Genomic DNA, 14,761 nt, shown 5'->3' on the forward strand with positions numbered 1-14,761 from the left:
TTGTATCCAGACACGTGGCTCAGGACTTATTCGCTGCATAGTACGAAAGAAAACTCTTCATTTAAAAGATGAAGACTAATTTCTGCCATCTTCATTTAAAAGACGAAGGCTAATTTCTGCCATACCTCCACTGGCAGCTGTGAGCTCTGTCCGACGAACAAACCCGAGGTATCCAGTCCGAGCCCAAAGTGTCTGAGCAGCATCGCCAAAGCTCAGACGGGTGTTGAAATGATCAGCTTGCAGGGTTTCATTGTCGTAGATGGTATAGTAGCCACTGGCCGTGTGGGGGCTATTAACCCAAATCTGTACAGGAAGTGGGAAAGCAGTCAGATCCGCACACTACGGAACCAGAGCATCGCTGGAGTATTAAAATGAAGCGGGTAACAAACTGTAACAAGAAGGTTCTCCTTTTATCTAAGATTTTCCAGATCCAAAAATGTTTTGCATTTAGCTCAAACCTCCAAATATCCCGTAGAATCTTAAAAATGCGTCTTGCAGACCTACTCTCCTAATAGCTGTAAGCTGAGGATTAACTGAGTAAACAAACTGCGGATTTTTATAACACGTGAAGTCCAAAAATTGAGAATTATCTATCAACACAGATCAAATATACTGGTGTGTAGTCAAGATAAGGAAAGCAAAATGTAAATTAGATTATTTGGAAGCCAGTTATGCAAGATTTAGAGCGGAATAAGCCTTCCTTTCCAGTAGGCTTTCTTTTTCTTTAAACTTGACAGTAAAATAACACACCCAAATTCTGAACACTCCAGCAGGAATTCAGCTTAAAAAGGCCTGCGAGCATTACCACTCGCACACTGTCACCCAGCAACTTACATAAGCGAACAGAGAGAATACAGCTCAAGCAGCAGACAAGAGAAGCTACCCAAATAGCAAAATCTGCGCTTACCTCCCCAAGATGAGAGTCTCCAAGAGGCCCTTTTGTCTCTGGATTAACAATGACTACTTTGACTCCAGGTAAAATCTAAAGATCACAAGAAGGAATAGGTAACTCATATGTGAATTATCTTCATGCACAACTAAAATACAAAAGCTGGTCATTTACCTCCGAAAGGCGTGCTTTCACCCACGGCCACTGCAAACAGGTACAACACATGCTAGGACACGTACACTGAAGCACGCCAACGGTATGAATGTATTTCGTGACTCAAGAGCCACATAGGTAGGGGATTCTAGGCCTGTAAACGTTGCTAGACCTTGATTTTGAAGAGTCCAATGTTCAAAACTACTGGGAAACATCTTTTTGTTGATCCATTTAAAGAAGGGAATAAGAGCTACAGTAAATCTCAAACGCATGCTGATTTCAAGGATACGACAGCAGACACTTTTGATATGGTTCATTTACTGCAAACAGAAACCCGATTGTTTCAGCAAAGCATGCTCCTAAATCAACAGACACTTTATTATAAATCAAACTAACTCTCCAGAGGAACAGTGTAACCAGCTATCGCCTCTTCTCATACCACGCCACAAGACTACCTTTCCTAGCTACGCATCTGCATCGTAAGGGGCGTAAAACCAAAAGGGTGGTCATCGGATGCCGCGTGCCCTGCCAGGTAATAACGTGAAGTTACCTTCCCAGATTCTGAAAGCAGCAGGCTTTGCGGAGCTCCCCTTTCCACCAGACGTACTCTGAAGGTAAAGAAAATATTGTCAGGGAAAAAAAGAGCTGAAATCTGCTGAGAGGTGTGATAGCTCAGTAGCATTACAACGTTTTATATAGTTATTTAATAAGTTTAAGTAAACTTACTGTACCTGTCATGTCTCAAGGATTTCAGATCTACGTACACCGTGGTGGGATCGGGCCCGGATGTTCCCTGAAGAGTTAACATTTTTGAAAAAAAATTAATGTCTCTACAGAAGTCAGGGTAACTTCTGCCTGAGCTCATAAACGTTTCCAGGGGTTTCCTACTGGCAGCACAATTCATATGCACATTTCCCCACCTCTGCGGTTGCACTAAGGGAAACACTTCGGCAAACGAGCTATTTTCTCTCCGTACCAGTGCGACACCAGTGTGGGATGCATCTCTGGGGAGGGGGGAGCTGCTGGGGAGACAGCCCAAGCGCTCTCAGCTAGCAGCCCTGGGGCAACCACAGTCATTGTTTACGTGGAAATAAACGGTTCTCTAATGTCATGTTTCAGTTGTTTTGAGCATCTGTGATATAATCTGGCAGATGAAAACAAGAGAAGCTGCTTAAATCTTGTGCCAGCTGTTCTCTACAAAGCAGATGTTGGGCTACGCTAACGCAGAAGCACGTGCAGAGTAGGAAGTTTGCGGATTCAGAACGCAACGGAATCTGGAAACCTGACGCCAGTGACAACACGCGCACCAGAAAGCACTGGCGTTACCTGTAAACAGATAGCAACGTTGACTCGGGATCCGAAGGTGGTGCTCACAGCACGAGACGACAGGCCAATGTCCTTGAAGAGTTTGGAGAAGGAATGAGTGAGAGAAACTCGCGGCCGTTCCTCTGCAACTACCACACAAGTCCGGACACAGGACAGATTAATTCCTCGTGCCTGGAAAAGACACAAATGGGTGCAAAGTACCGTATATGTTGATTACCTCTGCCACGCCGCACCAAGATCTGTTTGCTCGCAAGAAGTGACATTTGCTTTCTATCCCTGGAATCCCAAAGAAATCACTCAAGAAATGCAGGACAAACCCCGTTCTTGTGTTCAAGTTATTTCCTCTTTTCAGCTTCTATTTATAATTATAAAATGCATCTGACCAGAGCCTAGAAATACTGCTGGAACAAAATACGCGTTAACGGTGCTTCTTCCTCCGCTACAGAACATCACGTGCTTCTGCAGTGCTTTTCAGCTACGATTACATCTGTTATTCACTATTTATATAGATGGAAACCAAACCAAGTGAGAGTAAAGTCATTTACTGGGATTACACTGTGTCTTCAACAAAAGTGGGACCAGAATCCATTATTATTTCTAGACATGATCACGAATGCACCGAACAGCACTAGCCAGTTGTTCGAATCCGTGCCTTACTCTGTTTAACTGGTGGCACACCCCAAAGCAGACACCTTCAGAACCCTGCGCCACCAGCAGAACAAGGCTGGCCCTTAATCTCCTAGATGGAGTACACTATTTCGGTAAACCCTATGCAAAAAGCCGCCTCAAGCGTTTTTTGTAGCTATATTTTCCCCTTCCTCTCATCTCCAAGGAGAAAACACCTCTATTTAGCAAATGGCCTAACATGCGTGCTTTACATCATGTGCTGGTCTGAGCCTCCACTGCAGGCTGTTATATAAGCAATTCTTCTGCATAGCATTCTGCTGCTGGCATCCTCTCTTCAGGGCTTGCCCAGCAGTCTCTGACACTCGCTGGCAACGGGCTGCCCACGCTGCAACACAGACGCCCTACTCAATTTCAACCCTTTTCATTTCCTGGGGCTGCAAACACTTTTTTTGTTGCTTTTGCTTTTTGAGCAAGCTGTGGACTGGGGACTTGTGCACCATGTACGCTCTTGTATTTTACAATCGTATCGCTTTGCTTTACTACCACAGTTTCCTTAATTTATGTAACATAGCATTCAGGAAACATTTCTTACCTTTAACATTTCAACTTGGTTTCCAAGTCCCTTTGTGCACAGTTCCATGACTGAATAGGAACAGAAAGTGTCCCTTATTTTATACTGGCTGACAGTAGATAACCAGAGAAAAAGATTGGATTCCAGCTCCATAGGAGGAATTAAAATTGACTGGTGTCCAGAATACACACTGTGAAGAACATGAAGAAAGAAAACATTTTTGTGTAGCACGTGGTTATCTTTAAATTAGTATTCACTGTATTTTCACGTTACATTCCTGCTAGACCAAAAGCAGGTCGTGGGACTCTGCATCTGAGGCAAACTGATAATAGCTCCAATGCCCACCTTCTGCAGCAACACCGTATTAAAAATACAACTTACTGGACCAGAATAACAATTTATACACACACAAACGTGCACACGCACTGTCAGAGTGAAGGAAGAGAACTGGCTCAACCACACAGTTTACAGAATGAAAACTCCCTTACTGCAACATATAATCAAGGAAGAAAGGCAAGAGAAACATTCTGGAGCCAGTAATAGTTGGCAGCACAAATATACATAATCAAGATAGGATAACATCTTGCTAATCCGCAGGAAAAGGGAACGTATTATTGTCAGTTCAAAGACAAATTCTCCCCTTACTGTAAATTAGTCATTTTGGTAATATCAACATAATCTGGCTGTAATTACAGCAGATAAAAGACGTGGACTGCCATTTCCCATTTCTACCCAGCCAAGAATTCATCTCTTCCTTTTTCCCCTCAAAGCCATACCTGCAAAGGCACCAGAGCACAAAACCTAGTCCACAATAGGGGTCAAGACAAATTGCAATCTGCCGAGAGGAGTAGAGCTCACACTGAAGCTTGATTGCCCTGCAAAGGCCACTCACTGCTGCGTGGGACATCTGCAACACAAGCGACAGAGAAACTGTGCTGAAATTCATGGACATCAAAATAGGGCTTCATCAAGACAGGCAGGTAAGAACAAAGATAGCTTTGCCTTGATAACACTGCTCCATGAACTACATTTCTTCTTCCTTTACCTTCCATAGCAGAGGCAGAGCGCTGCAGAACCCTCTGAGCCACAGTAAACCACAGACAGCGATACCCATTGCTATCGCTTAAAAGCTTTAGGCATCTCGGACTCCAAACACTGAGCTGATCGTTAATGACAGTCTAAGGCTTTCATTTTTTAGTTTCTTACCCTCTTCTCTGTCAACTGCATTCCTGTTCTGCTCTCGGTGGGGGGAAAGCAGCAGCTCACAGCTATGCTGCTCGCATCGCTCCCTGCTCTCCTAACAGGCAGCTCTCCAGTGGGAGGCAGCAGCAGAATTCCCGATGCCCACTGTAGAGGCCCGTCTTCCTACACTGCAGAACTAATTCTTCAGCACAACCGCACTGCAATGTCTGCAGCGAATCCACAGCTTTGTTGGAAGAAAAGCATGGTCTTTATTTAAGCTACAAGAGCCAGCTTTGGTGGTGGTCGAGGGGAGAGGTGGTTCAGAATATCAGCCGAAAACAAGACACCAAAACCCCTGACTTCTAAAACCATTTTACTGTACCTTTACTCCTGTAAGCATGCCTGTCGTGGAAACGCTAAAATCTAGATATGCTAACATTTCAGGCGTAGGTGGCTTGTAGATCTGAGACAGCCGCTTCCTGGGCAAGTCATCTGTACAAGAAAGGAACAAACGTGGTTAATTTTTGATTACTGAACTGGTATTTGAAAGGAGAACACAACTTTCAAAAAGCCTGGAGATGGACTATTAAGCTTTCTATTAACTCTCTTTCCAAAAGAGACAGACTAGTATATGACAAGATCCTTGCCAAATCTTCCCATGTAGAAAATTATTTGTTCTCAGGAAAAGGGAGAAGAGACCAACTCGCTCTTGTCTTACGGAAATTAACAGTTGTCTGCAACATGGCTTTTCAGTAAAATTATCTTCCACGCATAGCTCAACAAATGCAGACGAGATGTCAGTAAACAAGGCCAGACCTAGCTTGTATCTTGGATTGTTTTTCTAAATATTCAAACAAATTCTTAAGAGCCATCCAGTTAGCACCTGAAGTGGGGGGCAGTCCCTTTGGAAGTCAATGGTAACGCCTACACTGAACTTCAAAAAGTCTTTTAGCCCATGGACCGCACCTGTGTCAATGATGGTTGGCCAGGTTTTCACATCTACAGCAGCAGCTGCCTCCCTGGATTTCAGTAGTCTCATTAAGGTCTGGGTAGTGAGAATACAGGCAGCTTTGCTGACCTGAAAAGATAAACAGTTACTAAAAAAAAAACAGACAAAAGCATGTCCCAGTGGCACTGTCATTGCAAGATCTGATGTTCAGAGAGTGTATTTTACCATCTGTAGCCAGCTTCCCCTAACAAACTCGCATTAATTTCTTTGGCTTTTGCAACACTGCTCTCTACTCTTCCTTCACTAAAACCCCAAACGCAGACTAAAATGGGAATAACCACGTCAAGAGCTTTAGAGCAGGTGAGAACATTACACAGTCTGGATGCAGCTTTCTCCCCACAGTTATAACGGGGAGGCATCCTTTCCTGCTTACTGGGCTTGGAAGGTAGCTAAGAGCAGGATCCGCACTTGCCCAGCGCTAAGCAGTGTCAATGTGAAATTTTAAGTGCTAACATCACGTTAGTATCTCTCAAAACCAACCTGTTTCATAGCAATTCGCCTTGCCACATAAGGAGAGGTGTTTCTCTCGTGTATTTTATGAATGAAAACACTGTCCTTCAGTTATAAGGCGTGCTTCCATCACTGCTGTCACGTAAACAGCATGGGAGTTTGGAGAGCTGTGTTAACCGCTCGAGTCCGAGCGGCCGAAGCAAGAGCGCTCCAGCCCCGCTCTCAGCCACAGCCCCGTTACTCACTTCCACGATCATTCGCACAGTGGGCAGAGTAGCAGTGAGGCTCTGAGCATGAGGTGGTCTCACGGTCACGGGGATGCAGCCAGCGTACAAACAGCCATAGAACGCGGTGATTAGCTCAATGCCTGCAAGGACACGACAGGCTGTAGGGCAGGACACCGGTGGATGGATGCCCTGGTGACACCAGCCTTTCCCCTGAGGAATTTTTCTCCAAGCATTGGTTACAATTTCCATTAGAAGAAGGTACACACACTAGTCACTTCCACAGCACAGATGTGTAACATAAACAGTTCAAACACCGAGGGCAGCGCAAGAAGGAAGCTAAGAAAGGCTGGGATAGGGGACTGGGAAAGTAGAGAGGACAGACCACACAAAAAACCATATCCATCTTACAGGAAAAGAATGTTCCAAGTGTCAAATGACTCAAAAGGCAGTCAGGACAAAACGGAATTATCTGGCAGGGCAAGAAGGACACACAGCAGAGAGCACCTCTTACTGGCAGTGAGCATCTTGCACCAAGTGGTTAAGCCGTGTGCTACCAGCCGCAGCAGGCAGACTGCGCTTCCCGCTGTGCCCAGCCGACTGCCGTGGGAAAGGCTCCCAACAGCCCCAGATGAAGCGCCCGCTTTCTGCGCAGCTGAAGGCGACGGCACCAGTCTCTACCAGAAGCCACCCTGCCATTTCTCAGAGCAAACTACGTGCTTTCCCTGGATGAAAAGCTGCCAACTGGCAACGTGGCTTCAGACAAACAAGATCTGAACAGACCGGGAGCTGAGGAGTCACTGGTAGGGTGACTAGCGCAACTCTCCAGCACGTGCAGTGCGGTCGCAAGTTTCTAATAACTTTGCAGTGAACATCTCGTACCAGAGGATCTTTGATAACCACAGAAGTCTTTGAAGTTTTTATTCTAAACATCACAACACAGCAAGATCTAGCCAGGAGCGAGAAGGTACAAATTGGCTTTTCCAAAACTCTAGAGAATCGAAGTTCGAGTCCTGATACTGCAAGCTGTCCATTAGGACAGCCCTCTCTGGAGTCAAAACCAGGCCAGTGAGTTATGCAGTCCCTAAGGTATCGCTGTTTCAATGATCTCTCCTGTATTTCCAGATCTCAATGAGATTTCAAAGAAAGACCATGCTGCCTTTCCACAGTGGGATGCAGTCATTATTAAAACTTGCTTACCAGGAGGATAAAGAAGCACCACATTGTCTCCTGCATTGAGATGTCCTTTGTCACACAGAACTGATGCAATTCTCTCAGCTTTTTTGTGCAACTGAAGGCAGGTGGCTGTGCATACAGTGGTTCCCTTGAAAGGAGACAAAAATGCTCTAAGCAAGGCCTGGCACAACACATGCGTCAGTAAAATGGCTGCTGCTGCAGAAAAAAAACCAACCAAACAACCAACCCAAACTCGTTTGCTAGCGTCAGTCTATAGCTACTAGTTATCTATACCTATAGGCTGCCGGCATTCAGTGAGCCATTTATCCACTACAATATCAAAAAGATAGAGATGGAGTTAGATCTGCTCTAGAAAATTCTACCTTCCAGGGAGTCAGTTCAGGTCTTCTTGCACCAGAACCTTGCCAGAATATACTCAACAGGGATACACCATTAAATGATACAGGAACCAGTGGGACCTACAAACACGCTCAGTTTTAAAATGAAGCATTGAACCATGACAGTCATTTACATGAAGTGACCTATAGGTTCGAAGGTTCAAATTTTAAGTTACAAATCTATGGGCAAAATCCAATACAGAGACTAAGAAGAGGACACTGGAGTGGGCAAAAGATTTTAAACACGGTCTCAAACTTGCACTGAATAACATGCTGCGGACCTTAAAAAACCCAACAACTCAGCACTGACTGTACCTTGGCGTTTAATAAAAGGAAGAGTGGGTGGTCAGGAGTTGCTTGAGCTCTCCACTGCAATACCTCTGTCAGGAACTGGTGCTGAAACAAAGAGGCAGCAGTTAAATACTAGTGCTTCTACTTCAGAGGCAGTACTTCAGTCCACTTCACCTTGCTGCTTTGCATTCAGCTGTAGGGTAAATTCTTTTCCCATTCTCTAGCTGTAACAAATACTGATTTACCTTTTTAACTAAATCATTGTCTTCTATTTGACCGAGATCTCTTCCAGAGGCTTGAGCAATACGCTTCCCAGCAACCAGGTTCCCCACCATCACAGAGGCAGGGCCAACGCCTGTTGATAAAGAACAGCCGCATGAACGAAATCTGGACTTTTACTGCAAATGGGAAAGAGCTGGCCTAGAACTGCAATCTGCAGGTCAGCAAAGGTACAAAGACTCTCTGTAGGATCCCACTGCTCCTGGGCACGGGTGCAAGAAGAGAGGTAATGAAACCTCACTGATAGAGTTCGGAAGGCATTGCTAGTCTCCTATTCATCGGTAGAGAGAATCCCAAAGAGTTCAAAGGCAGGAATCAAAATTCCTGACTGATAGATGCAAAGAAGGGCCTCAAACACGCCTCAGCCCCAGGCCACAAGACAAGCTCTGATCCCCAGCAAGTAGGACACTCGGTGTCGGAGGCATCGCACAGCTTCCTAGGTCCGAGGTTGTGAACGTCAGTCTACTAACGCTAAACCAAAGGGGCTCTTGTTACCTGGTTGCTTCTGCCTGGGTTTTGGCAAGTTCGTCACACAGGTGTGTGGGCACATGAGGATGTTGCACGGATGCAGAGAGCCCTCCAGAAAGTGCTGTTTAGTTTGAGAGATATGGATCCCTCCCAGCGGAGTTTTTGGCAAAGTATTGGCCGGCACAAGGGCAAGGCAATATACGCCCACTTGGTGAATGCTGTCGATTGCCTAGGGAAAGGAAAGATGGTCACTCGAGTTCTTGGTACTGTTGCAGACAGCCTACTGTTACTGGCTGCACTGACCCACTGCAAGACAAATCCCCGCATTTGTAAGGTACTGGGGAGCAAGTCAGTCGCTATCATTCCATTTCACCTCTAACATCAGCGAGCCCTATGGCAGAGTTAAGTGCTTGTTAGCATCCCTGCCTTTATAGCTCATTTCATAGACAAGAAATCCACCTTTAAATCTTTCATGACCAAAATCCCAAAATATACACAGTTGCTTGATGAATCATATGATTTTGATCTCAGGATTTTATCCATCTGTCTCCTCTGAACCATCACGCTCTGTTCCTTTTTGTCCGCCTCAGCATTCGGGCATCTAATACATTATTCAGACCACCAGGTACTTCCCTGGTTTTGCTCCCCAGTTTGCATACTTCACAACCCGAAACATCATTCCCAAGAATGACATACATGCAATGCAAGCAGCTCTCACAGTAAGTACTTGCTACTCATTCTCTTTTCTTAGGACTACACTCATTCAGCTGTTTTAACCTTTCTCTGCTTCCTGTCTCCCTGCTGAAAACGAATCTCCGAAGATAAGGGTGGCTTTAAAGCATAACTTTGAGCACCAGCGTGATCCAAGACTAAAAGCAGAACTCCTAAGCTCGAGCACTGGATCTGCTCTGCAGTGCTGAGAGGCAACCGCGTTTCTCGACACAGTCATCTTGCCAGCAAAATGCTGACCACTTCGTCAGAGCCTACGCTGTTCTGTGTTGCAGCCGCTTTCCCAGGACCTTCAGGACATAACAGAACAGCTTGTACACAGCAGATGTACCCAGCTTGTGACCCTGTAAAAATACCTTGTGCCAAGAGGGATCATGAGCCTGTGCTCTTTCCATCTGGGGCATGCTGATGGCCTCTTATCTGCCCACACACTGAAAAACTGCACCAATTCACCTCGTCCACCTATGTAAGTGGGCTCACCTGCAGCACTCGACTCATCCACTGAAAACTGTCCTCTTCAGAGGCATCTGGCCTCTGCTCTGCAACCACCACAATCCTCTCATCGTAGAAGACAGACACTGAGAACACAGCAATCCTGAGGAAAAAGGGGAGAGCCATATTGGCACAAATTCCAGTTGTACTCCTTGGGAATAGGAAACCCAAGGAAAAAGACTGAAGACAGAACTCGTATAAAAACCCATGGGACAAACACAGAGGAAAAAACAGTAGACAATTAAAATCGAGTCAAAAAGGAAAGACTTTGTGAAGTACGTAAGGGATTAATTCCACCTTCCGATGAAATTTCTACGTAGCATAGTCCCCCGTCCTCTCAACCTGCTATCCCATTTCTGTTCCAACCTGTGGCAAATCACCAGTGCAATAAAAGCTTTAACAGTGTCTACATGACCTAGGGGGCTTAAAATCTCCTGTTAAGTCTTAGCTCCAACCCTGCCTGAGGATCTAGAAAATTATATCCACAACTGCTAAATAAAACAAAGTATCTTTGGACATTAACGAAACTCTTCCTTGCTGCAGAGCATCAGCCAGCAGCTACCTACTACAGAGGCTTAAAAGTAAATTCTACAGAGACAGAGAAATAAATTCTGCATGTGGCTGACTTATCTTGCTACTTGATTCCTTCCCCTAAAGTACACAGACTTAATGAAAAGCCAGACAGGATAGTGGGGAAAACAGACCTGTGTTGGGCAGGATCAGGCCAATTACTGTCTGAACCAAAAATGTATTTACTTTAACTGAGCTACCCAAACCAACCAGTTACTGAAGAGAAATCAGAGATCCTGCTAAAGGTCCTGTTTCGCTATATTGCATGCAGAAGCTTATGGGGAGGGGCAAGGTTAATTCTGCTAACCTTCCTCGGTAAACTGTTTTTATAGACTCTACTGCCAATCCAGTTGCTACAATGTCATCGGCATTATGTCTGCGCCCGCTAACTGTCAGCAATCCGTCCATTTTTCCAACCACAAACACCAAACTGCCCTGAAAGACAAAAAGGTATCAGTGAGTAACTTACATAAAGCAGATATTCAAATGTCTTTGATGACTTGCACATTTCGTAACTATGGTGAGATCAATGGAATTTGTGTAAAGCATGTTTTCTTTCTCGTTAAATCACATCATGTCTGACTAAACCAGAAGCATTCTAGCCACTCAGTGAGACAAGACACTCCAGCATGCATAGCAGAACTGCCGCACAAAAAGCTTCTTACACTTGGTTTTAGAAGAATTAGCAATCTAAAAACGTAACGAGCAACACAGTAAGGCACTGCAATGACAACATGCTGGAAAAGCAAGGGCTCCTACCGGCTCCGGCAAACCCATTAACTCTCAGCTGTCTGACCCACAGCAAGCTATCCTCACACACACGTCTGCACCCAAATGCTTTTCTTTTAAACACTGAGGGCTATTAGCACGAACAAAAGCATACAGCAATTTAAGCTCAAAAACTGTATTACGTACAGGTCCAACAAACCCCAGCAAGCCGGAACGGACAAATGGCACATCACCCACCGGAGAGCCAGCCGAGTTCACGGGGATAACCTGCAACGGAAGGGAGGACATTGGAGGCAAAGTGGATTTGGCCTGCGAACAGAAAAACATTCCCCACATCCAGAATTGCGCTATACGCAAGTGAAGTGAGGAGAAGGGGAGGGAATCCTCGGTGCAGGCGTCGGTTTAGCACTGTGGGACACCTCTATGAGAGGGGAACACTGAATATACCTAACTGTAATGAGTTTTTCCCTGTATCTTTTTAAACAACAACATTAACGCTTAAGTTACAAACCCAGGAGATGATACAAGGCTACCAGTTCTACACAGGAAACGGGGAAAGCAAGATGCAGTCTACTGTACATACCTCAAATGTATTCTTTGTCACCCCCGTCAGCCCATAATACATCATTCCTCCTGCCCTGGAGCTAACACAGATTTCACCAATCTCATCCGCTTTACAGAGCTGAGGTGGTCCATCAGGCTTCACTATACACATCATTCCTAGGACAAATTACGCATTGTTAAGATCGTCCCCAAGACTTGCTTGGTATAAGAACCGAGACATTTAACTGTGACAGCCATGACAACACAGCACGGGGACTGCCTAACCTCCCCCGACGCCGAGGCTGAATACGGGAGACAACACTGACCGGTTCTTTTCCTAAAACGTTCCAGACCACGTGCAAAAAGGTCTTACAGGGGACTCCTGCACATTTTTACCTCCTGGCATCACGTGGCCAACATCCTGGACAGTGAGAGCAGAGTTTTTATCTTCGGTGTTGACACGAATCACACCAAAACTCAGCCCGTTCATGGACAGGATGGCTCTTCCAGGCAAAGGTGCCCCGGGGACCCCAGGCCTTTGAAGGACACAGAATCAATACACTAAATCAGGCATACAGGCTATTATTAGACTCGGATGAAGATATCACAGCAACAGAAATATGCATATTTCAGTGTCTCTTCTTTGCATAACAAATTTAAAACTGTGGGATGGCAGCAGAGATTGCCTCCCAGAACAGCCACGTTGATCAATAAGTAAGAAACCGTATTCTTGGGCAAGCGCAACTCCTCTTCCAGCTCTTTAGGCTACCCCATGTTAAACACCAGCTCCCAGGCCAGATGATTACAGGGCTATTTATTACAGAAGGCAGCAATGGGCAGAAACAGACTATGAAAATGACTGTCCAAAGCGGTATCAAATTTAACCTCAGTTTCGAGAACACCACGCTAGCTGTTTAAATCAAGAGTAGGAGAAAGCAGTGCACAGTTCTTACAGGCACTCTTGAGCTGTCACACACCTTAGCAGAAGAAAAGCACTCGGATCTTAGGAGAAACGTTTAACAATTTAGCTACTTGAACACCTGAGCACACACAGTAAATGTCAGTGGAGCTTATTACATGCTCAAGTCAACTACAACCAACTGATGTGTGAACAAACCTCAGCCTGCATCACTTCATCTAGCAAACAGACCGCAATGCTGTACGCCCATTACCTCCGTATTGCAATAGTCATTGCTTCTGGAGATGTGGCACATGGACAAATTGCCTCTGGTTTAAGCCCATGGCTCTGAAACAAGCTCAGGAAGGCATCACAGGAGGAAACAGACCCTGGAAAGAAAGAAAATATGGCACTATGACTTCACATAATTTGATTTTTAAAATTGTCTGTAAAATAACCTAGAAATAAGTGCAGTGTATTTGCAGAGTATATATACTGTATCACATCTAAAAACTCCAGGTAGCATCGTCCAAGATACCAGCCACCAAGAAGCTTACGTGCCTACTGAACGTGACCTGGGAACAGGCGGAGTCTCTTGAACAAGTCTGCTTTTCTCCCCCAATTTGCCTCTTTAAGCCTTTTCACTAAGAGCATTCCTTGCAGATTTTTCTGGGGATTTTTTCCCCTTCAAAGTTCTTCTTAAAAGCCTTTACCTTATCCCCTGTGAGCAATTTAAAACCAATCTCACTGTGTCTACCAGAATTCTCTTTTACACAGAAGAGCTCCCCATTCAACTCTCCTGTTTCTTACCGTGCAGTATCTTTCACAACTCGTACTCAAAGGATGAGAGCACAGAAAACCCCTTGCTCTGGTGCTCAAGTACCACAATCCACAGCTCTGTGCTACTAGACAGCTGCCCTAACTGAAATCTTCTCAGAAGTATCTACAAGAGGAGTTAAGCTTGAGCCTGTGAGACAACTAGCTGAGAAACCTCTCTCCTGAAAACAGCAGGACGAGCATACTCACAAGGATTTGCACCATCGGTTACAATCAGCATGCGCAGAGAACTCAAACTGACATCTCTTTGGTCTCGATGGGCCATCATGGCCCAGTGCAAGTCTCGACACTTGACTAAAGCAACTTTTGCTGCAAAACAACACAAAAAACCCACATAAGAACAAATAAAAGCTTTCCGTGAGTCATTTTCATATGAATACACACTCCAACACTCCCAAATGAGAAAATTCTCACTAAAGCAAGCAAGCCTTAATTAGTTGAGCCTGCAGTAACAGCAAACCCCAACATACAATAGCATCTGCTGCGGCACACAGGCCATTTGCCCACCACCTGAGCCAGGGTCTGTCGCTATTGCAGCCCCTCCTCCAAAGTGCATAAATCATTATCACCACCTGAACGTCCTCGGAGAGGATCAATGGACCTTGCTGGGCTCAACAAGTGCCCTTGTGATTTGTCATGGAAGAGCAAGAAGACAGGCTCTGAAGCGTTTGAGATTTTAATGCCTCTCACTCATTTATCCTGAGAACTTCAAGCTAAAGTTGTGGGACATACACAGGTACCTTTGTGGGCATGAACTCTCTGCACCCATGACAGCGGACAGGTTTTCATCACAGAATAGGGCACGCTGATAGTATGCAGTTTGTTCATTACATTCTGAAAAGCAGAAAAAGATTTTAAGAAAAGGGCCCACAAAACCTATTATGAAGCAGAAATAGGAGTCACCCTCACTCCCCATCAAC

At 45.2% G+C, this 14,761-nt stretch overlaps 1 protein-coding gene across 4 annotated transcripts in view; it reads right to left on the reverse strand.

The window, feature by feature from the left end:
* Positions 1-14,761, reverse strand: part of DIP2B (disco interacting protein 2 homolog B) — a 72,631-nt gene that overhangs the window by 4,708 nt on the left and 53,162 nt on the right. For all 4 annotated transcript variants that reach the window (XM_082332444.1, XM_082332446.1, XM_082332445.1 and 1 more), the window contains 22 exons: positions 14,582-14,675; positions 14,031-14,150; positions 13,279-13,393; positions 12,503-12,642; positions 12,147-12,283; positions 11,750-11,830; positions 11,142-11,269; positions 10,253-10,367; positions 9,071-9,272; positions 8,542-8,651; positions 8,321-8,401; positions 7,632-7,755; positions 6,453-6,574; positions 5,715-5,826; positions 5,131-5,240; positions 4,343-4,473; positions 3,588-3,756; positions 2,369-2,539; positions 1,774-1,835; positions 1,593-1,650; positions 908-982; positions 126-303 (listed from right to left, as the gene is read on the reverse strand). In XM_082332444.1, the coding sequence (XP_082188570.1) occupies positions 126-303; positions 908-982; positions 1,593-1,650; positions 1,774-1,835; positions 2,369-2,539; positions 3,588-3,756; positions 4,343-4,473; positions 5,131-5,240; positions 5,715-5,826; positions 6,453-6,574; positions 7,632-7,755; positions 8,321-8,401; positions 8,542-8,651; positions 9,071-9,272; positions 10,253-10,367; positions 11,142-11,269; positions 11,750-11,830; positions 12,147-12,283; positions 12,503-12,642; positions 13,279-13,393; positions 14,031-14,150; positions 14,582-14,675 (2,635 nt within the window). The remainder of the gene's footprint in view (positions 1-125; positions 304-907; positions 983-1,592; positions 1,651-1,773; positions 1,836-2,368; positions 2,540-3,587; positions 3,757-4,342; positions 4,474-5,130; positions 5,241-5,714; positions 5,827-6,452; positions 6,575-7,631; positions 7,756-8,320; positions 8,402-8,541; positions 8,652-9,070; positions 9,273-10,252; positions 10,368-11,141; positions 11,270-11,749; positions 11,831-12,146; positions 12,284-12,502; positions 12,643-13,278; positions 13,394-14,030; positions 14,151-14,581; positions 14,676-14,761) is intronic.

This window comes from Platalea leucorodia (assembly GCF_965183815.1).
Source record: "Platalea leucorodia genome assembly, chromosome: 23".
Taxonomy (NCBI): domain Eukaryota; kingdom Metazoa; phylum Chordata; class Aves; order Pelecaniformes; family Threskiornithidae; genus Platalea; species Platalea leucorodia.